The sequence below is a fragment of the Urocampus carinirostris genome, chromosome 9 (genome assembly GCF_059441175.1).
Source record: "Urocampus carinirostris isolate Australia breed hairy pipefish chromosome 9, RoL_Ucar_1.0, whole genome shotgun sequence".
In the NCBI taxonomy this organism is placed as follows: domain Eukaryota; kingdom Metazoa; phylum Chordata; class Actinopteri; order Syngnathiformes; family Syngnathidae; genus Urocampus; species Urocampus carinirostris.
Window position 1 is genome coordinate 22,237,380 of NC_142357.1, and position 26,657 is coordinate 22,264,036.

At 39.3% G+C, this 26,657-nt stretch overlaps 1 protein-coding gene across 4 annotated transcripts in view; it reads right to left on the reverse strand.

Annotated features, from left to right (window-relative positions):
- Nucleotides 1-26,657, reverse strand: part of ldb2a (LIM domain binding 2a) — a 131,819-nt gene that overhangs the window by 76,787 nt on the left and 28,375 nt on the right. For all 4 annotated transcript variants that reach the window (XM_088343262.1, XM_088343261.1, XM_088343260.1 and 1 more), the window contains exon 2: nucleotides 21,257-21,359. In XM_088343262.1, the coding sequence (XP_088199388.1) occupies nucleotides 21,257-21,359 (103 nt within the window). The remainder of the gene's footprint in view (nucleotides 1-21,256; nucleotides 21,360-26,657) is intronic.

A 26,657-nucleotide genomic window follows, 5' to 3' on the forward strand; every position in this document is an offset into this window, starting at 1 on the left:
ACATCCAGTGTTTTTTTTAAACTACAGGTCATTGTTTGAGGCTCATGTTTCTCTTGTGCTTCTCTAGGCATTGTCTCAGGGCCACATGAATGGTTTGGCGGGCCACATTTGGCCCACGGTTCGTGAATTTGACACGTGTAAAAGACAATATTGCTGTTTTAACAATGCCATAGTCTTCAAATTAAAACTTTAGTAGTGCCAATTAAGGGTGGGCAGATTGATCCAAGAATCAATATATCGATATTAAGTTAGTACTTGGATCGGATCGATACTATTGTTTCGGGGTCCAGACTGTGTTCCCATTACAACTAACACTATGCTAATGTTCGTAAGCGTTACACCTATATTATACCATTCAAATTTAATCTAATCGTGTTGACACTTTATTTGCCCTACTGGCTTTATTTGAGAAATATTGTAGAATGGAGGCTATTGTAATTTTCTTGATATCATTGCTAACATTTTGTATATTTTTCTTACATGATTGTTTTTTTTTGGTTTGACTCTGTTGACTGTTGTTCTGAAACAGTTGTTGTAGTAGAACTATTTGAAAAGGATTTTATATAGTATTTACCCTAGTTGCACTTTTATTGCATTTTCAAAATATTGTGCAATGGAAGATATCATAGTTGTCATATTTACTTTTGTGTATTTGTATTTTCACAACTTTTCTGCTTTATTTTGGTTTGCATTTTGAAACAGATGTGACAGAAATATTTATATCTATTTTTTATACTGTTAAAGTTTTCATTGCAGTTATTTAATAAAAACACCGAATATTTTTAGTACCTAAATCTTTGTCCTTTTTTTATCGTCATTATAAACCAAGTTAAGGGAAGGGTTCAGTTACGTAAAGATCATTAAAAAAGTATCAGTACTGGATCAGTATCTATTGATACTACCCTTTATTTACTTGTATCAGATCAATACCTAAAATACTGGTATCCCCCCACCCTTAGTGCCAATAAATTTTACTCATTTTTATTGATCTTTCCTGTTTAGTCGAATTGTAGTAAGTGCGACATATTGGCGCTTTGCATGTGATGTCATGTTGCATTCACTGGAAGTATGAGCGCCGAAAGCACCTGAGCGAACAGCAATTTAATAAGCAGTTGTGTTAAAACAATTATCAACAACCATGGCAGGAGAATATAACCATGACTTTTTTCAATGGTTTCTGCTGTGCGAACCGGCATGGTTCTAAGCCCAATTTGGCATTTTATAGTATCTCTTTTGGCGAAAACAGAAGACGGCAATGGATATCTGTAATCAATCAGACAGACTGGTAGCCCTCAAAGTACTCCAGGATTTGCAACAAGCAATTTATACTAGGTACGTTTTGTGTATTTCCGAGCAATGTTATGTAGAGTAGGTGAAAGTCACAAAGATGCTGAAAGTGTCTACCAATAAGTGAGCTATTTCTACTGTAGCTAAAAAATAATGCAAAAACTTGTGCTAATTACGCCATATAGCATAATTAGCAAATGTGTAACGTGAGTTCACCAGCTAAAGTTAGGTTCTCCAACTTTAGGGTAAAACATATTAGCATACACAGCTATGATTAGTGTCTTACTTTTGCCATTACAAGGTACCCTCTCCCTGTCAGCGTACTGGTAACCCAACCTACGAAGAACTTGTGAGCATCCAGTACTTTCATAAGGTTTTAGATCAGCACTGATGTATGGGGATACTTCATCAACAATATAGTGGTACAGATCAATGGACTGAAGTCAGGCAGACTGGAAGATTTGGTTAGATCTGTGAGTATGTCAGTAGGAAGAAGGTATGGGTCGGTAGTTAGCCCTGCTATTCTCAGTTTCTCTAATTAGAGCTTTTTGTGCTTTTGGACAAGGTGAGCCACCTTGTCCGACAGCTGCACATTATTCGTTTGAATAGTCATTGCCGATGGTGTTGAATAGAATGACTTTTTGGTTATTGTTGTTTACCGTTTACTGGTCCCACCCACGGGGAGTACTGTTTATTACAGTTTACTGCCGATCGCCACGGCGTCGTCACCTTCCGTCATATAGTTATGGTCACGTGTGTGCAAAGGGGCAATATTTTCTGCAGTTGAGAAATGTTTTAAGACAATGCGCCCCCTTGCCTGGTGAAAATATTTAACACTAAATCTTTGGACAGGGACCTCATAGGAGTTGTAATAAGAAGAACGTTAGCCAAGCGCATTGGCAATGTGCTCAAGCCGTCACTCCCCACTTTTTTCAGCTTCAGATGGCCAAGAAAATTGGCGTCGGCAGCGGCCACGAGCAAAGAGGAAGATGGAGTCTTTCCTGGGCATGTAATTGATCCTTTCGCCGCTTTCCTTCTTTCACGCACCAATTGACAGGAGGAGATTCGTGCTGGTGACAAGCCTCCTTGCAGTGCGGCTCGCTTGTTTAATTGGGCGGAAAAGACGCCACCGAGAGGCCGGGCCGGAAACGAGCCGCCCGCAACGGTCACTTTAAATTAGGGGCCGTGTGCAAGTGTCACAAAACGTGGCACACTTCCAGCTAAGTCGCGCTCGTTTGGAAATAAATACAAAGTTTTACAAGGGTGGAACCTGCACGAGACAAACTTTCCCTTATTAAAATTTGAGATTTAAAAAATGTGTTGGGTTGCAGACATAATCAAACGTAGACAAAACATTTGGTATTTCTCTTCAAATAAATAAAAGGCATGAGTCTGAGGGGCCTAAAAAAAAACTTTGATTGACAATGGAATTAGTTTACTCCCACTACGCCACAATCCAAAATGTGTCACCTTTCAAATGTACTGAAATTTCAAATGTGCATTTGTTTTTTAAATATGTGAGGTTTTTTAACCACTATTTCTTTTGTGGGTATATTGGTAGAAACCAAAATGTGAAACAAATGTGGTTGTTTTGGTAGCTTAGGAGTAACGCCATCCCCGAAGTTCTGCATGTTTTTCAAATGCTGACTACCTCCGGTGTGTTATTAAAGCTACATTTTGTCTTGTGAGTTATACAGACAACGTCTGGAACATTTTACAACTTGTTTGGGTTTTTACGATATTTGTTATTTGGATGCCTTATTTCCTATTTGATTGAATTCTATGGTCATTTTACATGTTTGTGTTTTCATTATCTATAAATATTAAATAGTCAAGTTAAGTCAAGTCACGTTTATTTATATAGCCCTTAATAATAAGAAGTCTCAAGGGGTCTACAGACTACAGACTTTTATTACACCATCCCCTGATCTGAAACGTACATGTGGGAGAGGAAAAACGTAAAACCTCAGGACGAGTATATTTATTATTATTATTAACCTTGAGAAGTTGCCGCACATGAGGTAGACCCCCCTCCAGGATGACCAGGCTTCAATGGATGTTGCATGAACAATCTATTTATCTACCTACCTTGGTCATATCCCTCAAGAGGGGTGACCGACAGCAAAACAAACACATACAATAACAAAGAAAATAAAACAAAAAATTACATATAGAACAATTAAAGTATAATATAAAATGACATGTTCATTTGTTTTTATGGCACATACAATAAATTGTACATTTCTATCTACACATGGGAGGATAGTCCTCCATACACAAGATGTTGCAAGGGCATCAACAGACAATACAGACACAATCAACATGAAATATAGGAAATGTCAGGTTGCCCTGCGATTGGCCGGCAACCAGTTCAGGGTGTCCCCTGCCCACTGCCCGGAGATGGCTGGGATGGGCTCCAGCCCCCCCCTGCGACCCTAATAAGGATAAGCGGTACAGCTGATGAGATGAGATGAGATGAGCATGTCGGGTTGACAGCTTCCTGATACAAAATCTTGGTCTACAAGGACTAACTTGTAAATATTTCCTATGTATCCTAATGTTCTTAATTTTTTCCTTTATTTTATTACATGTTTATCCGGGAGTGTCATCCATGACAATATAGGCAATTCTAATTTAGCTTTATTAAACTGCATTGTGTTTGTATAGCAATAGTATGTATAGAATCTATTGAATATATTAACTATTTAATATAAACCACGAGCAAAGCAAGGGTGGGGATGTTTCGTTTGGGCTCTAAGTATGTACATGTATCTGATTACCCAAGAAAAGGGGAAGGAGTTTAAAAATGGCAACCATATTTTACAGGGAGTCAGATAAAATACCATGTACATGAAAAATGCAAAAAAAAAAAAAAAAACTGACTCAGCACTTTTGTTTGGTTGCTTCAGCATGCTTTCCCATAAAGACATTACACTCTCCCAGGTCAGAATAACATTGAATATTCACACTATCATTTACAGACAGTTAGGGAGGTTACCCCAGATGTAAAAAATATCCAAAAATTGCTGACTCGGAACCTTTTGTTTTGCTGATTCTCTTGTTCAATACTGTCTCAGTCTGATGCGGAAACTATAATTCATGCATTTGTTACCTCCCTTCTCGATTACTGTAATGCACTACTCTCCGGTCTCCCGAAGTCCAGAAGCAAGTCTCTTCAGCTAGTACAAAATGCCGCAGCGAGACTTTTAACTAGGACAAAAAAGTACGATCACATAACACCGATTTTGGCTAACTTGCACTGGCTCCCAGTGAGCCAAAGATGTGACTTCAAGGTTCTCTTAGTATTGTACAAAATCATACATGGACTTGCTCCCTCTTATCTTTCAGATCTGATCTGCCCCTATGTCCCGGTCCGAAGCCTACGATCTGAGAGTGCCGGTCTTCTGGTGATCCCGAAGACCTTCTGCTGGATCGAGAGCGTTCTCCATCCGGGCACCGGTGCTGTGGAATGCTCTTCCCCCTGAGATCCGATCTGCAACCTCAGTGGAAATGTTTAAATCTAAACTTAAAACTCACTTCTACTCCATTGCATATGAATAATAACCTACTCTTCTTGTCGGCTGAAAAATAGTCTGTGTAACATAGTGTACTAATCTGTGAAGCCCTTAGAGACTTATTGTGATTAAGGGCTATACAAATAAAAATGACTTGACTTGACTTGACTTGACTTGTACCAGAACAAGTTTTGACTCTTACTCTTGAAACAGCTTAGTTTTACTCATTGGGTTTTCCATTCTCATGTGCCAATGATCCTGCCAAAAAGGGAAATGCCACCCAAAAATGGTTTCACGCCTCATGTATTTTGTTTAGGTATTCATTATAATATGTATTTTGTTGTTCAGTTATTGGTTTGGTTCTATATTTTTTGATCAAATCTACATTTGGAATCACAATTTATTGAAATCCAATTCTGTGTATCTGAAATGTATAAAAACAACAAAATATTAATAGTCACATTTTTGTATAGTCTCATATCTGTAGAATCAACGCATCAAAAATATTTTTTTGTAATACAGTTTTGGATTTAAAAAAAATACTGTATTTGTTTTGTTATATATTTTTGGTCGCTATATGGTATGTTTAATTCATTGAGGATTGTTTCTCTGATTCATTCTCATTTATTTCTCTCTTATTATGTTCTTATATTTACCCTTTCAGATAATATGTTAATTAGAATTTCTCTTCTTTCCCTTTTAAAAGCTTTTATTTATGTAATTATTTTTTCATAGTCACTTTATTTTATTTTTTTATTGGAAAATGCAAAATAGTATTAGAAGCTATGGAACTTTTTTAAATCTAGGCTTAAAACACACTTATATTCTTTAGCTTATGAATGATTGTTCATGTTGACAATGTCTGTGTATTTTTTGTTTATGCTACATCCGTTGCATACTTGGTCAACCTTTTTATTTGTTTTTATTTTTTATTACACTTTATTCTAATTTGTATTGTTTGTTAATGGCCTGGTCATCCTGGAAGGGGAATTACCTTATGTGTGGTCCCTTGTCAAGATTTCTTCATTTTCATCATGCTGAGGTTTTTGAGTTTTTTCTTGTCCTCATGCAGGTTTTAGATCCTATTGTAATATAGTCTGTATTTTGCAATAGTCTGGGGTCTCCGCAGCCCTATGAAACTCCTTGTGATTAAGGGCTATACAAATAAACATGACTTGACTTGACAGTATATCCAGCTGCAGGATGATTTTCAAACTGTTTCAACAAAGCTTGGATTGTTAACCGTCTTCCTCTTTTGTATGTTTTCCATGAGACAATCACACGAGGACGCGTTCCCACGAGAGTGGAGTCGGCGGAAGAATGACACACAAAGTTGGCGCTTGGTTGGTCAATTGTTTGCGAAGTTGCCTTTGTGTGCACGTCCTTTCGAAAAACGGAAAACCCGAGGAAAAGCGCTCCATCCTCGCGGACGGCTGCTGCCCCCCGATAGTAAATTCTTGTCTTCCTGTTGGCACCTTTCCCATCATGTGCTACCGGAGCATATCACCCGTCACTAAATGAGGTACATCTGAAACATTACCCAACACAAGTATGCAAGACCAATAAATAAATACCTACAAATGTATGCCCTATACATAAATGAACACACACATAAATCACATAAATAGAAGACATAAATGCATTTTTTTTTGTCATGTTTTTTTCTGTCTAGTTTTTCAAGAAACCACATAATAAATGACACAATAAATGACAAAATAGATGGCAAAATACATACCAAAATATGTGACGGATACACCGCTAAATATATGACAAAAAGCAAATATACACTAAAATAAAAAATGCATAAATATATGAATTATATGCATTTCTCCTCTATATTTAGTTGTTACATAATCTATGTATGTGTTCATTTGTTTATAGGCATGTATTTGTAGGTATGCATTTATTCATAGATTTTAATCTACAGTACATATGGCAGGATGGTCCTCCATACACAAGATGTGCTTCTGTTTCTTATATTTTTCATGTTCCTGAAAAGTTCAAGAAAATAATTGCCCGTGATGAAGTTTGGCTGGACCCTCATCTAGTTGGAGTAAACATGGCACTATCCCTCCCACTTGAGTCACGAAGGCCGTGTAGGAGAAAAATCATCAAAGTCAAAGCGCATCCATTTGAGCTTTTATTATTGATTGGAAGCACGCCAGACAAAGAGCGTCTCGGTCATTCTTCAAGCTGAGCGTACGACACAACAAGCGATTCCTATTGATTTTCAATCACGTGCCGCATACAACTGCGGAAGTGCGTCGGGTCAAACGTTAAACACGGGCACGGCCCCTTCATTCTGAGGCCACGACATTTACAACAGAGAACCGTTGATGCTCAAATAGAAACTTAAATATCTTGCTTTCAAAACTTTGGGATATTTTGTCGTACAATATTTTGCTTTTGCTAAGTAGCTCAAAAGTCATTAGAGCGATTTTCTTTGCATTTAACAGTAAATGGTTGGAAGGCCAAAAATATTTTGTAACTTTCCTTTTACTTTACAGTATGTTACCTGTCAAGTTTTTATTTATTTATTTATTACCAAATATAAATAAGTATTTACTGTTTACTGGAATAATTGTCCATCCATTTGTCAATCCATTATCTTCCGCTTATCCAGGGTCAGGTCACGAAGGCTGCAGCCTCAAAGAGGGAAGCCCAGGCCTCCCTATCTCCAGTCAATTTGTGCAGTTCATCTGAAAGGAACCTGAGGTGTTTCTAGGCCAGCCTGGAAACATTGTCTCTCCGGCATGTCTTGGGTCGTCCCGGGGTCCTCCTGCCAGTGAGACATGCCCAGAACCCTTCCGGAGGGGGTTGTCCAGAAGGCATACTTACTAGATGCTCGAGCCACCTCAGCTTGCTCCTCTCAACGCAGAGGAGCAGCGGCTCTTCACTGGGTTCCTCCCGGATGACCAAGCTTCTTACACTATCACAATGGGAGAGCCCAGCCACCCAGCGGAGGAAACTCATTTCAGCCACTTGTATCCAGGATATTGTTCTTTCGGTCACAGCCAACAGTTCATGACCATTAGTCAGGGTAGGCCCGTAGATTGAGCTGCCGAACCTCTGTTCTATCCCAACCTCGCTCATTAACAAGACCCAAAAAATACTTGAAATCCTTTACTTGAAGCAGGATCTCATCCCTGCCCCAGAAAGGAAATGCAAACCTTTTCCCAGCTGAGAAGCATGGTCTCGTACCTGGAGGTGCTAATCTTCATCCGAGGAGCCAAAGCGGTGGGGGGCCTCCTTGCAGCTGTGACAGGGACCTGAAGTTGTCAGGGACTTTCCTCGCAACCGGGGCAGGAAGCCAAAGCTACTGGGGTCCCTCCTTGCAGCTATGGCTGGGAGACGAAGCAACTGGTGATTCTTCTCCCAGTCGGGGGATGGGAGTCACAGCGGCCTGGGCCCTTCTTGCAGCCAGGGACCTTCCTCGAAGCCGGGGCAGGGGACCGAAGCGATGAGGGACTCTGCTCGCAGCAGGGGACTCTTTTCACAGCTGGGTCCTTTTATGGTATAGTGATTTTCAATTGTCCCAAACGCAGGAAGCAGGAATTTCTCAGTACTTAAAAATGACTGTATTTGGTCGCATAAATGCTTAATAAATAAAACTGTCTGAATCAAAATAACAAGAAAACAACCTCAGAAAGCAGGATGGACTGAAAAAAACTAAGCTGGAAATGAAACTCACCCGACATTGTTTTTATGAAGGTTCGGGGTGATTTGGGACAGGGGTGATTGGACACACTTGTCCCAACAATAAACTGATTAGGCATCCTTTGGTGGACGGAAGTGCGCCAGACCCTAACACATACTATGGCCCTCAAACTGGACTAAAAATTCTGCCCATAAAAGTCATGAACAGAATCGTGACAAAGGCAAGCCGGGACTGGAACGAATCCTACGTACTGCCAAGAAACTGCAGCAAACTTCCGAGGAACACTTTCGAATGTGTTCTCATAGTCCACAAAACAAATGTGTACTGGATGGGCAAACTCCAATGCAGAGGGTCAGCTCATATAAAAAACACACTTCTCCTCCTGAAACCAAGATTCGACTCCCTGATTGACCCTCCATTCCATACCCCCGAATAGACCTTACCAGGGCAACTGAAAAGCGTGATTCCACTGTAGTTGGAACACACTTCCCGCTGCCCCTTCCAGAAAAGTCTGCCACTTGAGAGGCATCTCCCCTTATGTCAGGTGTCATTTGGGCCAAGCCAAGTATTTGAGCTAAAAGTATGGCAACTGCAAATGCAACGTGGAAAGCGATGGAGATCTGGCTCATCGGCAAGAGCAACTTCTAGATGATAACGGGAAAGCAGCTGCCCTCATTGAGTGAGGTACTTAGTCGGTTCTTTCACTTCCACAATCAAGTAAAAAAGACTCTAGAGAAGGCAGAGAGCCTAGTGGTTGAGAAGGTGTTCTTGTTTTTGGAGAGGGCCAAGATCTCTATAAAAATAATAAGTACTGTTTAAAAAAATAGATAATGCCCCGTTATTGGCTGTCAACTATTCCATGCTCACTTGCAAAAGTCAGCTGGGTGGATGTAGATTTGTAAATGTCAAGTCATTCTTTTCCTGATTTTAGATTTCAACATTAATCGTAGTCTTTGTGGGTATATTAAATACATTTTTGAGATGTGTCACTCCTACTAACATGAAACATTTTATTTAAAGGTAAAGTGCATTATTTGAGGTGTCCTTAAAATACTATAATATTTTCTCATTAAGAATGTGTTAACAATGCCAACTGAGTTCAAAGAGCTTTTATGTTTTTCCCCACTGTGTTTTTTTAGGTAACTAGGTAGGACGAATCTGGGACAGGGTTGGACAGTTGTGGCGTTTTGCTGGAGAGTGATGTCATGCTTGACCCCATGGGGATTTTTTTTTAAATTATTTAATCCTTAGTGAAACAAATGGTGAAAGTAAGACAAGGCCTTCTTCAAGTATAGTCCAAACACCAACCTAAACCCCAAAATGGATGAAAATAAAACAGTTTATGAGAGTGTGTCAAAAAAATACACGTACTTGCACTTTCATCATGAACAAGCCGACAGAGTCTGCAATGATGACACAAGCCAGGAGATGGGGGGCCTCGAGTAACAACGTTCCACATTATGTACAGCTTCTTAAAATTTTATTAAAAGTTAACATTTCTGTTTTTTTAATTTAAGACATAACGTATTACTCTGAAACCCCTCTTTTTGCACATAAACTCAATGTGGCTTTTTCTTTCCCACATGTGAATGCATTACAAATCACCTTAATACCACAGGATGGGGGCAACATTATTGGGCGCTCTATTTTGGACAGCCATGCTATGGAAGCCCCTCGAACACTTGGTTGCAATGTCAAAAGCTTTCACTAAATTCTCTTTCATTTAACCCCGCCCCCTTTGAAATCTTTTGCCAGTGTGGTAGCGAGGATGGGCTCAGCTGTCAATCATAATTGAGTGGAGATGTGGGGGCTACATCTCCGCTCTGCAGCTGAGCCGCAGCCGCAACCGCTACCACCACCGCATCATCCCACCTGTCAATCACTTTCTGCGCCTTCAACCTTCCCGTCCTCCCCCTCATCCTCACCCATTCCTCTCCACGCTTCTTGCACTTCCTCAAGACGCACACTCCAGCAGCCCATTCAATAAAAACAGCTTCCCACTCTGACACGCTCGCCGCTGTCAATCCTTTAATTCGCCAGAAAGGAAATCGGATGGCGGCCTTCACCTCAGACATTGCTTCCCTGCACCCCAATATTACACCCCCTTTTTCTTTTATACACACGTCTCTGCAAAAAGTCCTTTTTTTTTGCGAAGGCTGTCACTAAACAATATCACACGTGTTAAAAACACATGTTTAGTAAAATTAGTCAAAGGGAAGACTGATGCATTTTCCTTTTGTGTCGTGTGTATAAGACTGACATAAATACAACTGGCTGGATAATGTTTTTTTTGATAAAACTGTACATATACTTTTGCTCGAAAGTTTGGGGTCACTTGTTGTTATTTTCTCATCTCATCTCATCTCATTAGCTGCACCGCTTATCCTCAGTACGGTCGCGGGGGTGCTGGAGCCCATCCCAGCCATCATCGGGCAGTGAGCAGGGAACACCCTGAACTGGTTGCCAGCCAATCGCAGAGCACACAGGGACAGACAACTCGCTCGCTCATTCACACCTAGGGACAATTTGGACCGGCCAATCCACCTGAAATGCATGTCTTTGGAAAGTGGGAGGAAACCGGAGTGCCCGGAGGAAACCCACGCAAGCACGGGGAGAACATACAAACTCCACACAGGAAGTCCGGTAGCTGGATTTGAACCCACACAGGAGGTTCCCAAGACCTTAGAACTGTGCCGCACAAGCGCTAACCACAGTGCCGCCGTGCTGCCCCTTGTTGTTATTTTATTTTTTTTAAACATAGTTTTTTTTCAACAAATATAGCATTCAAATATTCCGAGATAAGTCCCAAACACTGTTGACCTGGTAAATGACAATTTTAGCTGCAAATGTCTGGTGTTAAAAACAATGTCTACATAGTTGTTTAAAAGGCTGTTTCCAGCAACCAGCACTACGACGTTTAGTAGCCCATTGTGTTTGCTAATTGCGTTAGAAGGCTAATGGATGATTAGAAAACCCTTGTGCAAAAATGTTAGTACAGTCAAGTCATGTTTATTTGTAAAGACTTTAATCACAAGAACTCTCAAAGGGCTGTGCAGAAAATACACAGACATCATTAACATAAAATATAGGTAATAGCTGAAAATAGTTTAGAGAAGCTATAAAACAGACCTTCCTTTGAACTAGTGAAGTATCTGGACCATCACATTTGCGGGCGTGGTTCAATATTCAAAATGGCCAGAAAAAGTAAAGTTTTATGTGAAATTTGATGGTCTACACTTGTCTTAAGAAAGGAAGGCAATGCAAGAATTTGTGAAGAAACTGAAGACCTCCTACATAGGTGTGTGTGCTACTCCCTTCAGAGAACAACCCAAACAGGTTCTAATCAGAGCAGAAAGAGAAGTGGATGGCCTGGCTTCACAATGAAGAGGTCCCCGGTTAGATACCGGGTGTAAACAAATGTTGGCCTGGAGAGGGATGGGATCTGTACTTGCCCAAGACACACCACAGTAAATGGTGCCCCTACGACTCCAGTGATTAAGGGATCCAACCAACCAACCAATTTGAGAAATACAAGCCTCACAGGTCCTCAACGAGTAGCTTGGTTATATGGTACCTGCAAGACACCAGTGTCAACATCTACAGTAAAGAAGTGACTAAAATATGTTGAAGACCAGGAAATGAAACCGGGGACAAGAGTGGAAAAAAGGACACCATTTCAAATCATGAGTGTAGTAAATGCATTTTCCCGTAATTTACGTTTTTTGCATTACAAAAAAATAAAATAAAATAAATAACCACTTTGTCAGAAAATGGCACTTTTTTGTAATCCAACAATATTTTTATTTTTGACTTTTTATTCTCTCATTACAAAAACCAATAATATTTTGTTTCCTCCATTGTCAGAAAATATATCGTATTTTAGTTTCTGTTTGTAGTTTTAAATAATCGTTTCACAAAATGTCACTTAATTTTGTTTTTTGTTTTCATATGATATATTTTTTTCGATTTATACACCCAAATCGCCCAAAAAAATATGAATATATCTTTCTCCATTGTCAGAAAATGTTGCATATTTTAGTTAGATATTTTTGCAGAATTTCATTACAAAAGTATACTGTCAAAGCAAAAAATATAGTAATACTGTATTACTCTATGGGCACAAAATACTTACTTATGTTTTTCTTATCCTGGTGGGACATATTTTTAAAGGGACATTGTATTATTTTACCACTAGATGTTGTTGCATGAAAAAATTACATTTGGATCTTTCGCTCAATTAACGTTTTTATTTTTTTAGTTTTGTTAGAATTTTTTAAGATGAACAAATGATATGTTGCTGATTTTAAGTGTGATTTTTTTCCTCATTTCAAAATATTTCTATTTTAATTTTTAACTAAGATGTACTTAAAAATATGCCATGTTTCCCTATTTTAACTTTTAATAACGTTTTTTGAGTGTAAGCAGTGAAAACGGAAGTGATGAAAGAAAATCTGTTTTTTGGCACTAAATGAGTTAATAAGTAGTACTTTTTTGGGCATATTATATATTTATTATATTTTACCAATTTTGTTTAGCTTGATAGGCTGCATGTGGCCCACGGGCCATAGTTTTCATGTGAAAATCAAAAGTTAAAGAGCCACATCTAAGGGGCCGGTCACACAAACAGTTGCGGCTAAATCACGGCCAGAAATTTCTGCCTTTGAGGCGGACGCTATTGGGCGCATTGAGATCGCCATTCAGACGAGATACAGATGTGCTCAACACGAGGTCGGAATTTCGCGCGCGGGTGGCAGCGCAAAATAGTTTTGCGCTGCTCAATTTTTCAGAGCGCGGGTACACAGCCTTTCACGAGCGTATTGAGGCTGAACCACGGCCAGAAATTTCTGACCGTGAAGCAGATGCTGTTGGGCACTGTTGGACGTTTTGAGACCGCCATATAGACGAGATAGAGCAGTGCTTTACTCGCGGTCGGAAATTTTCACGTGGTTGGCCGCACTCAAAACTTTTAAGCTGCTCAAAAGTTTGAGCACGTGTTAAACCGCGTGCCGCACACGTGGTCAACACGAGGTAATGACGCGGAAATGACGCGGAACGACGTGCTCTGGCCGCGGCCAGGGCGTGGTTACACATGGGTAGGACGGGAAATTTCAGCGGGTAATCGTCGGTGGAGCATGGTAATAGCATGTTCTGTGCCTGTATCTCGGTGTTATTACGTGAAATTAGCGTGTTACGCGTGTGACGGTCAAACGCCTTTCACCGCGTATGAACAGCGCGAATGCCGAGCACACGTCAGTTGTGCTCGAGACGTCAAGGGGGTGAACATGGATCCCCGTCAGCGTAGTGACCTCGTCTTAATCCATTTTTATTTCTTGACATTTCTTTTCAAGATAATAAAATAAAAATGATGCCATAGCTTGAAATCTTGATCTTCACGGGACTGTGCCTTGTGCGGTTATGATTTCTACAGCCCGGTGCCGAGATTTGCATCCCCTGCTACTACAACCACTTTTACCTCGTTTTATCTCACTTTTAGGGACTGTAATGGCGAACATATAACCAAAACCACTTCGTCTTGCATTTGTTGGAAATGTAATATAACTTAAACCATTCCGTCTTTGTTTTTGTTGTGAACGTAATCGAACGGTAAATCCTCCCCCCCTCGCGTGAACGCGCATTCTGCTGCGCTTCCAACGAAAGCGATCGTATTCTATATAAAACGCTTATTAAAACTATAAAGCGAGCTAATTATAACAACTGGGAGATCCTAGTCTATATAACGCGTTTATTTAAACAATAAAGTGCGATCGTATTCTACAAAATGCGTTTGTTAACGCGGATGAAAAAGTCACCAACGTCAATGCACGCGAGGGGGTGGGGGGTGGGGGGTGTTGCGTAGGAGTCGGATTTGGGCACAACACCGGCTCGGGAGCTTTTATACCCGTGGTCCACACGAGAAAATGACGCAGAAATGACGCGATGAGGAAGCGGAACAGTCGCCGGCGTGTTTTGCGGGCATACCACCGATGAACAGCGGGTTTGCCAATTTTGCGCATTTTCCATCGCGGGCAACCACGGGCAATAAAAAACCGCAAAATTTTAGCCGTGATTCAGCCGCAAATGTCTGTGTGACCGGCCCCTTAACAGGTGAACTTTTAAAAGGAAATCTTTAATAACTAATGCCACACGAGTCCTCCATGCTGACATTAGCATAGCACGTTTCGAGTCAAAGTTCTTGTTAGCCTAGCTAACAGAATGACTCCATTCAGTCAGCTTCAAATTAAATGTGTTGCTTAAAAAGTTACCTCTCAACCCAATTTGCTAGCTTTAGCATTGTTTCACATTTGTCTACAACATGTGTCAAACGTATAGCCCGCGAGTCGGATTAAGCCCATTGGACGATTGAATACGGCCCACAATGAATTTCTGAATATGTAAAAAAATAGAGAGGGTTTCTAGGTCATTTCCGTCAAAAGTTGTGATTTTTAAAACAAATGCAAGTTAAATGCTCCCCCTGGCCACTAAATAAAGGATAAACTCTCAGCTTTAATAGGCCTGACCAAGTACTATTACAGGTGTTCTGCACTTCCTTCCTACGCGGAGAGACACCCCGCTAATGCCCAGTGCGCTTGCGCACGCTAGCACATGCTAGCGCACGCATGCGGACTGAGCAGATATTGATTTCCCGGGAATTCTGCAGTCTACTATTGTCCTACCAGTCATACGTGGCTTTTTACACGCAGTATATGTGATGGCAGAACGTAATACCCTTCTTTCATATAATAAGTAAATGTTCCGTTTATGATTATTATTATTATTATGATTAGTTTCGGCGTTGATGACTGTATTTTGTTAGAAAGAAAACAAAAATTAATGATGCTGATAAAATGAACACATTTAACGTTAGTTAGATAGTAAAAACAACCATGTGGTTATATTCAAGCTAGTGCTGTGTGTGTCCCTTATTATTCTCTAATTGAGTTAAAAAATGGCAACTGTACTCTGAAAAAAAATGTTATCCAACTGAATTGCAAATAGGAAATTACGACATAACAACGGTGCACTGCTAAATCCTTTATTTTGCATTTCTCTTTTATTCATTTCAAAACATCAAGCATATCCTAGCTCCGATTTGATATGAATTAGCATGGTGAGTTGGTTGATTTAAAAATGCATTCATCCAGCTGTTAAAATCAACAAATTAACGCATTCAATGCCAAGTAAGTTGGGGTTTTTTTGTGAATGTGTTATGCTTGGGAAAAGAAATCCTTGTCATCCATCGTTATAATATGAAGAGTAGGCTATTACAAAGCAAAATACTGAAAAACTACAGGAAGCCAAAAAAATTTTAGGTAACATTCTTTTACTGATCCGGCTCGCCTGAGAACATAAAGCCTTGATCCAGCCCCAGAACCAAACTGAGTTTCCTGGTCTACAACACATTCTAGTTCTTCAAATATGAATAGGGTAGTTATTTGATTTTGTTACCGCATTGAGAACAACACAAGCAGCTTATCCAATCACGTAACAACCCCGCTCAGACTGCTTTTAAAAGACAATTTGGAGCTGCGTGTAGTCTCCCTCATGTCACAAGCGAGTGCATTAAAGATTTTTTTACAGCCATGACGCTATATTGCTTTGTTCCTGCTAATATTTTTAATGCTTGCCTGAGTGTCAAAAATGGCCAAACGGGAATGCGCGAGGGGTGTGTTGTTTATCCCAAACAACACCATGAGACAATTATCGCGCAGCGCACCAAATATTCAACGCACACACACACGTAATTGCAAAGCGCCGTGGCCCTTGTCTGGCTGGACTCATCTGATGAAAACGCCATGATGCAACCAAAGAGCAAGGTTCGGTAGGAAAAAAAACAAAACAAAAAACGGAGTAACGGAATAAAGGTGGTAGAGTGTTGTGGGCAATCGTTGCAACAGAATGACCACTTCTTCTTAAGGAGTCTGAAACTTCAGTGCTATTACTATTTCAGTCAAAACCCTCTATAGCAAGAACCAGGGCACCATTTTTAAATAATTACACATATTCCATATAGAGTTAGAACTGTCTTCATTGTCATTGATAAGAACATAGTAAACCTTGATTACAGCAAGATTAGGCATAGCAATCCAGAATAAACACAATATTTAAAGGGACACTGTGTACTATTTGGCCATGCATCGTGTAGAGCAGTGTTTTTCAACCTTTTTTGAGCCAGGGCACGTTTTTTACATTGGAAAAATTTTGCGGCACACCACTACCCAAAAGTGTTATAAAATGACACTGGACAGTATGTTTAATTACATTGAATTTACTGGTGTAGGGCAACCAAAAATGAGTGCTAAAAAGCACAAGGAAGATTACTACCCAAGACTTAAAATGATCAAAACACACCATTTTTGTTCTCAACCTTTCATCTTGCGTAACCTTTCACAGGGTTTTTTGTTTTTGGGGGTACCCATAGCAGCAAGATAATGGTCAACCATGTCAGCTCCCTCGATGTAAGCCTAATATTATGTAAATTAATATTTCTGGACCAAGTATTTTTTTAAAATGCAAGTTTATTTAATTGTTCGTGTATCTTTGCCTATTAATTTAAATATATATTGTTCTTTGTTTATGAATAAAGTTTATTTAGCACTTCAAGGCGCTAAATAAATCATAATGTCCCTTTAAAAGAGGAAAATACAATTTTAAAAGAGGAAAAATATGATAAAAAAAAAAGAATGACAGGATAAATAAACAAAATTACTTGCATGGTAGTGCTTGGAAACTGTCCAAATAAGTATGTCCATTGTGATAATTGTACAATGAAAATATAGTGCTACAAATACACATTTCTCTATATAATACCCCTTTTTAAATTCAACAGGCAAGATATAGATTTTTCAGTCTTGTGGACTTGTTTAGGATGGTGATGGCCATGAGGAATATATCTGGTTTAAACCCAACTAAATTTAAACTTTAAATTACCAGCCCTGTTGAAATTGATCATTAACATCTTGAGGTTTCCATGGGAGTAAAGGACTTTATTTGATACATCTTTGACATGTTACTTTTAATATACGCGTTCTTGTATTTTCAATTGCTTACACAAAATTAGCAGATGTTTTCATGTCTGTATTGTTTCTCTTTTTTATGGGTTTTTCCGTTAGTTTAGCCCGAAATTGGCAAAGGTAAGAGCAGGACTGTTTCAAATGAAGTCCAGACGTCAACCCAAACACCAAAACGATGAAAAAAGAAGTACTTGAGGAATGAGCTGACTAAGGGTGCAATCATGATTTTAAGCCAGGAGATGGTGGCAGAGAGTAACACAATTTAAAGTTGTGGACACCACCTTAAAGCAAAAAAACTTTGGGCAAAAATTTTTACCTCAAGATTTCTTATGGAAAAAATGTGTCTTGGCTTATAAATGTTGAAAAATAGTGGTCTGTATGTTGGACTGGAGAGGGATGGGCGCCACCAGGCTGTACGTGCCCAAGACACACCACAAGAATGGTGCTCCTTCAACCTTAGTGGTTAGGGGATCCAAACAAACCAAACTAGCTAGCTAGGCTAATGATGGGTTAACAACTTGGAAGAACTGAGTAAGACTAAAACTTCAAATATGTTAAACAGATGCAAGATTTTTTATGTCGTGTATTCAAAAGAAACAGTTTCATGTTTAGGGAGCACACCACTGACGTCAACAGTCTTGTCGCCTGTCCCCCTGTTGTAAAACAAATCTCTTTTCATCACGTTAAGTAAAATCCGGCCACTGCTGTTTTCTCCACAGGTGGATACGTAATCGCAAGCCGGTAAGCGACAGTGAATCATCTCCGCCTCGGCTTCTGTTAAGCCCCAAGCTTTTCAAAAAGTGGGGAGACGTATTCCCTCCTTGACGACATTGGGATTTTTGCGTTATTTCTTCAGATTTTTTTTTTTGTATTCAACCTGAAATGCAAAAGCGAGACATTGCCTGGTCTCCTTTCTTATCTGTGCCAATATGTCTGCGGCATGCAGATGAGACCAAGGGGGACACCATATCGAACAATAATCACAATAACGTACGCCGCAGTGCACGTAGTGTCGTCTTTTCATAAATGATGAGCGGTATTACTTCACATTGTGTGGTCATAGTGAAAGCAAAGCTGAATATAAGTTGGGTGCGCACCACATTGTGGGGGAATTATTTACTGTCGTTTCATACTTTGTTATGAGACCAAAAAAAAAAAAAAACAGGATCATTAAGAAAAAAATCATGGCAGATTATAAAAAAAATAAAAATTGACTGTAAATGGGTGATGTGCAGGTAAAGCACAGCCTCAAAAACCTGTGGGTTTAATAAGTATTCATACATGAAATAGCTTGCATAGTATTTTGTTAAAAGACATTCCTTTTTTTATTTCCTGTCTTTCGCAACCTTCTTGAAGCAAAGGTCGAGGAGTAGAGAGACTGTATAACCTATACGTTTGCAGTATGCAAATATGTGTTTCTGGTACTCTGAGTCAAAATAGTGTGGTAAAGAAATATGGTCTATTGCCTTTTCATATGTCATCCGTATCATTTGTGGAATAGAGGTAAAACGCTGTTCACAGTGTGTTAACTATCATGACTCTCTTAGGAACCCATTTGGATAGAATATGTTATAATGTGGGCCAGCTATTATAAATCAGTTAATCAATTATTGCGCAAATACGGTTGTGTAGTAACCTGCAAACCTACAATCACTGTATTCATATACAATCTTTTCCTCCGTAGTCTGCAGTATATAAGGCGGACCGGGTTATAAGGCGCACTTTCACATTTTTGGCCAATTTGGAGTTTTTAGGTGCACCTTATAGTCTGGAAAATATGGTAAACGGTGTTATCCATTCAGTAATAAAGTTCTCTCTCGTTTAATTTCACATATTCTGGATTTTCTTCAAAGTCACTGAATTTTCACATCATCATACTCACCGACACTATCGTTTTATGTGTAAAAAAATCAACCATTTAAACAACAAAAAAAATATCTTGACTTTAAAGTAATATTTCAGCCTATGGTTGCTTTATTTTGAAGAGAGACTATGTGTTTGTGCTAAAATAAACTGCTCCAATGATCACATTGGATGTTTTGGTAAAAGTTTGCCACTTCCGGTTAATAAAAGCACATGTTGTTTGTTTGTTTTTTCAACAATCTGGAGCCAGATTGTATATAACGCATAAAAATTGTGCAATAAATCTAGCGCTTTTTAATGTCAAATAGTTGGCTTGTATGTATGTTTGTGCGAAACAACATTGTGGAGAAACTATGTGTTGTTTACTCGTTACTGTCATTTTCTAAGTTGTTATGATAAAGGAGTTTAAAAACAAAAATAAATGTGATTATTAGGAAAGAAAAATCACGGAACACTATTAGAGATTTTAAAAAATGCACAACTTCCAAATATCTTACTGAGAATTAATGGTGTGCATTTAGAGAATGCAGGTCATAACAGAACTTTAAGATTAGAAACACTGAATATAAAAAAAAGTTGTGTTTATACCGTGTTAAAGTTCTAGCTCGTTTAACTTCACGATCTGGGGATTTTTTTTTTTTTAAATCGGTGAATTTTTACATTTCATTATGAATATCTCTAATACAATTACAGTGGAACCTCGGTTTTCGAACGCCTCTCAGTTCGAACAAATCGGTTCTCGACCAAAAATTTCGAGAAATTCTTGCTTCGCTTTTCGTTCAAAAAATCGGAGTTCGAACGCCGGTACGCTAGGGTGCGATGCTGAGCGGCGTACGGGTGTAGATTGCCCCCACCCCTCGTGAAGAACTGTTATGACGTGCGCGCGCACTTCTTTTTGCTTTCGCTTTAGATATCGGTGAACGGAGTGTTTTAGCCCCTAATTATGCCTCCGAAGAAGGTCGTGCAAGAGCAAAGTTGCTACAGGTGAAAAAAATCGGTTTTCGAACAGGGTTCTGGAACGGATTATGGTCGAGAACCGAGGTTCCACTGTACTACCTATGCAAAGTGAGGCAGGCAATTTCCCTGCCTCATGGCAGAGGGCGATAGTGAGACCAATGATTATGATTTAGCTTACTCTTCAGTCCTAACAATAAACTTAGTGATAATATTGGCAAACTAAGAGCGAGCGTAGCCATCCAAAAAACGTGTTTCCTTATTGCATGGACTTTTTTCAAAATGGACGATTTCAAGAGATTCAAGAGACTCAAAGTGTTTATTGTCATATGCATAGTAAAGAACCACAATTCCCTGCGAAATGCAACTCTTACTTTGCTGTCCAAACAGTTGCCATCGTAACATACAAGAAAATTTTGAATGTCAAAAGATGAAAATACAAGATTAACTCAAAATGACTTGAGGGATTAAGATAAAAATAAGATACAAATACTATATCTATTGTTACTCAAATTCAAAAAGAGCAGTAAGTAATGTATTACTGCGCTGAGCGTCTACAAATGCAAGGTGAGGCGTGCAATTCTCATGCTTTATGAAGAAATGGTGATAGTGAGACCAAGGATTTTGATTTGTTGAACATTTCAGCCCCAAATTTTAGAAATATTATCAAACTAACAGAAAGTCAAGCATGACATCCTGTTTTTTTCTCGTTGCATGGAATTGTTTCAAATTGGCACAATATATATCTATTGATTCTTTGTTAGAAGGACAAGTGTATAGACTTCATGTATAAGTCTAGGTAATTTCTTTCCCTATACTCCGGTTTAAATATAGCTTTTTTGCTCTGCCAATCAAATGATGAATAGGATGTAGGTTCATTTCACATTTGAATGTGCAAAACATTCAAAGATTTTAGCGTAAAGCAACTGTTTTACTTAGTAAAAATGACTTGTAGGATCTGCTCTTACTGTATCTCTTTGGTCCATCCTCCAGGCAGAAGGACAGCGTGAGGGTGGCGTCCTCCTCAAAGAACTCTGTGGCGAAGGCATCCCACCAACAACTGTCGCTTTCCTAACAAAAAGAAAAAAAAAATTGAAGAATTTTTTAAAAAGTCAGGTTTGGTTGATCACATCAAAATTTGTCATTGTTTTTTACAGAAACACTTTCATTGGTTTATTTGTGAGATTTTAGTTTTAGGATTTATTAAAACTTTTTCAAGTTTCTTTAATGTTTAGAAAAAAAACATGTAGAGCTCCTCAATTAGGTCTATTATTCCTGCCCCTCACAGGAAGAAAACCATTGTTCGCAACGCAATATAATCTCTGTATTTCAAGGTAGGTACTGGCTTGCACAAATTGTTGTCATTATTGACATATGTTGCTTATATAGTATTTATTGTGTGAGCTTGCCAGTTATATCCTCTTCAATCTTCTGATCATTACATCATTATTTTGATCAAGTCAATCATTTTGTTGTGATTAATCCAGTTTAGGATTATCTATACATTTGAATATAGTTTTTTTACTTTTTTACATCGTCTCAAAGTTTCCAGTTAGTTGTTATACAATCTGTACATTGTCTGTACATTGTTCAACGTGATGTTCTAATTTACTCTTGCAGGATTCAATCTGGGGCAGCACGGCAGCGCAGTGGTTAGCGCATGTGCGGCACAGTTCAAGTCATGGGAACCTCCTGCGTGGGTTCAAATCCAGCTCCAGACTTCCTGTGCGGAGTTTGTATGTTCTCCCCGTGTTTGCGTGGGTTTCCTCCGGGCACTCCGGTTTCCTCCCACATTCCAAAAACATGCATTTCAGGTGAATTGGCCGGTCCAAATTGTCCCTAGGTGTGAATGAGCGAGTGAGTTGTCTGTCCCCGTGTGCCCTGCGATTGGCTGGCAACCAGTCCAGGGTGTCCCCTGCCCACTGCCCGATGATTGCTGGGATGGGCTCCAGCACCCCCGCGACCCTACTGAGGATAAGCGGTGCAGCTAATGAAATGAGATGAGATGAGGATTCAATCTGGGCAAAGGATAGGTAGGAAGCTGAAATTGTGGGAATTTCCCACTGACTTGTTTCATTTTTGTCAAAGACTGTTGTGTTGTGCCCCTTTTGTGATCATGATTGTCAGACAATTTGAAAATGCATGTGTGAAACCATCACAGCCTTGTTCTGTACTCAGTGGAACTGTTAAAATCCAGGCTTAAAACACACTTCTATTCTATAGCTTATGAATGACCTATATTTCTTGTTGAAGATATCTGTGTATTCCTTTTTATTACAACATCCATTGCAGCCTGGTCATCCTGGAAGGGGATTACCTCATGTGAGGTTTCTTCATTTTCCTCATGTTCAGGTTTTTGAATTTTACCTTGCCCTCATGTAGGTTTTAGATCAGGGGATGGTGTGATAACAGTCTGTGGTTTGCAAAATTCAGTGTTCTCGTTTGCCTGCGTCCCTGCGTCCTAGACGCATCATTTTTGCTGGGGACGCATTGTGTCAAATTCACGTGCGTCCCCGGGACGCAACTTTTTTGAAACAAAATTGTCAATATTACCCGATTACTTTTTCTTTTTTTAACAAAGATTCAACCGCACTCCAAACTTTTCGTCAGGCAGATCCGCCATTGTTGTTTTGGTCTCGCGGTTTGAGTTTTCGTCTGCACGCCGATCTCGGCAAACGAGATCTCGTTGCTTCGAGATTACGTCATTGTTGTGGTGGTTGTCGTCGAGGGAAGGTGAAGGCTAAGTATGCCTCCGAAAAAAAACAGTATTAGGTAAAAATCAACACAAAATAGGTAATTTCTTCAGTGTCAGTAATAAGTCGAAACATAATGCAGAAAGTGTGACAACGGCAATAATTCCGGCACGAAAAAAACGGCGGAGAAATTCTTCAGAAGAACGCGGAGGCAGGAAAACACATGTGTTGAAGCAAACAATTAGACGAAAAAAAATAAACGAAAGAATACTCCTAGCACGAAAAGGACTTTTCTGCCAAAATGGACTAAATTATATTCCTGGTTACGCTATGAGGAGGATGATAATAGATTGAACCTTGAGAAGGCATTACAACTGTGGCGGGACAGCAAACCATGAAGAATATATGAACTGAAAAATCTGAAGTGAAACCTGCTTTGTATTACCATTTAACTGTGATGATTAAAATAGCTCACCAGTGATGGGTCATTGAGATCTTCAAGGAAATTTGATTTCTAACTGGCATGATGCTTTCGTGGTTGACTGAATCTATTTTCACTAAACTTCTCATCATTACAACATGGTAATAAAGTAGTAACAAAATAGTAATAACATTATAAGTTTTTATCTTAGAAATGCATATCAAATCTGGCAGCCTTTCGTGCCAATAAAATAGCTCTCAGCCTCAAAAAGGTTGTTGACCCCCGATTTATCGTACACATAGTTGGTGATTAGTGTAATCAATTACTAATTGATTAATCGATTTGTTGTTACACTTTTTGTTCACTGGATGTTAAACGTTTTTGTATATTTACATACTGACATGTGTTAAAGTCACATAAGACTGAACCATTTATCTTTTAGCCATGGACATGGCCTGAGGCGCTTAGTGATGTCGAGTGTACTCTACTATCCCTTCCAACCTTAAAAGTCGCACCAAGGATCCAAACAACAAAAAGAAAAAAGAAAAATACGCATAGGCTTAACTATTACTTCAAGATCCGCCATGCTTGTCATAAATAACGCACCGCACGCTAACACGCGTTTTAATGATAATGGGATTACGTCGGAGACTGGCAGCTCCTCAGTGTTGTTACATTCATTCCCGGCAGCCCAGATGGGATTTACTGACTTGCTCCCCCAATCCCCGCAACCCTACCCGAGTTTAAGACTTAGCATTGATGCTAATGTGCTCTGACAAGTTATGACATATCATCACCTTTCTTTAAGCGCGCCGAACACTTCCCACATGTTGACAATTAGCCAGGCCGCCGTCCAGATGCGTCCGACAAAGTTGGCCAGGGGGAACGCGATGTTCAAATGTTAAATTAGCAGCGAAGCGCACTACGGCCCGTGGCCCACAAAATCAACGAAACGGCCCACCATGAAATTGTAAAACCAAACATTTTGTCCAGCTTTGACCTTTGGATTTCCTGTGAGGCGAAATTTACTAAAGGACTGCAATGGAAATGAAAAACTTGCAGGGTTTAGCTTAATCCAACAGCTTATCATCCATAACTGTGGATGTCATTTAGGACATTTACTTTACCAGTCAAGTATTCTCTTGATCAAGGAATTAGTGAAGATATTAAACTGTCTTTTAAAACACAGTTGTTTTTATATTTGTACTGGAAAATGCATAATGTCATAAGAATTATTTTCTGTTTGGGGTATTTCTCCATTTTAATACATTGGAGATTTTGCACTGCGTTTCATTCCAAACACACTGATTGAATCCTGAATGTGAAACTCGTATGGTGCTTCAGCCATCCATTCTGTTATCGGATCCGATTTTTAGTCATTAGTTGACCAAACCCCCCAATTCCAACCCAAAATGCCAAGTGACAAACAGGGAGGCAATGGGTACGGATGTTGTGAGTCTTAGGTATGACTTGGCCAAAGCTCGAACCTCTGTCCTCACAGACCCGGGGCAGGCGCCCAACCCTAAGCCTACCGAACTGGTAGAGCAGAGTACTTCTGTTGAAGTTTTTCATTTGTAACAAACAAAGTACAACAAAAATCAAATAAAACAAAAGAAAAGACAAAATATATTCTGGGCTTGTTCAGAAGAGCATGTCTACCCAAGAAAAAGTACAGGGAAACTCGTGGACTGGTATTTTATAAAACATGGGCTTGGTTTGAAAAGGAGTTACTGTGCATAGTGGAAATTTACCAAATTATTGTATTTTCAAGTGTAGGCAAATGAGCTGACTCATTAGAATTTGAGTGTTCTGGCACTCAATGACATACATAATCATGATGTGTATTAACTACAATCAATTAAAATTCTAATGATTTCATTATACAAATAATCAAACTGGAAAACTCACGTAATTATGACTATATATGTTGTGACATTTGATAATATTCTAACAACATCCGCATGAAGTGCATGCAACAGTGGTAGCCATCCATATATAGTGTAAGTCTGCTTCTGGCACCTTGTAAACACACAAGACGCAGAAATGAAGCTCAATTTTGGAGTGCGGAGCCAACAAGTGCGGTACTTCGATAGATTTGGTGAGTGACATGAATAAAATTATCCTTTCTTTAATGTTAAATGTTATGTGCATAATCAATGTCTTTTTGCATAATGACATCATTTTTGCCCTTGTAATTGAAATTACTCATGTAAGTTTTGCAGAGTTGGCCCCAAATGCAAGGGTACAGAATTAAGGCAGGTGTATTCAGTAATGAATGTTATCTATTAGAGGTGCTGTCCGAAATTTTGAAGTGTACTACTCGCTGACACCATCTTCTGGCTTAAGTAATCATTGCAGCTTCTCTAAAGCTGCCTGTGTAAATACATGCAGTTCTCAGACGTGCTCGAATAATCTCTCTTTTTTAATCTTTTTTGGGGTATGGGTTGGCGTTTGGACTGTATTTAAAGCAGTCATAGTCTTACACGATTTTTTAGCTAGACTAAAAGGAAGGGGGAAAGCAAACCATAATTAAAGCAAACCATAATTGTTCCCGGTAATCTTGAATTCTTGGGCATAGTGTCATGAAACGGATTGGGAAGCAGGAAGTATGAACTCATTTGCGTAGACATCCTCACACTTTAATTGAGAAAGAAAAGTTGTCCAAAACACAAACGGACCAGACCAAAAAACAAAACAGGTAAAACTACAACTAGGCATTTCCAGAATCAAACAGAACTTGCAGGAATCTCTCAGAATGTTACACCAAAGTGCAACAAAGTCCAACAAGCACAAGTATAACCATGCATAAACAAGTTTTCAACAACAATCTGGCAAAGCGCAGTTCAAAAGGGCACGTTTAAGTACCCACAGGAGTAATTAGAAAATGCGAGTCAGCCGGTGTCAAGGGGCGGTGCCAGCTGGGCGCCAGGGCAACTGTCCAGAACCTGACACATAGCCAAAATATATGCAAGTGGTAAACATCTACCTCTCCTCCTGTTCTCCAGCATGGTTGTTGAACCTGGGAAAACCTCTCCTAATTTTGGGGGTAAAAAAAATCTGACGACATTCTTCCAGTTCTACTTTCAACTTTTTAAGGGCACTTCAAACGACATAATAGAATAGAATAGAATAGAATAGAATAGAATAGAATAGAATAGAATATACCTCTATTGTCATTGTTACAAAATGGGTTAACATATTGTGACAACGAAATTGGGCATGACACTCCAGTTTTACACATTCACAGTGAGGTAT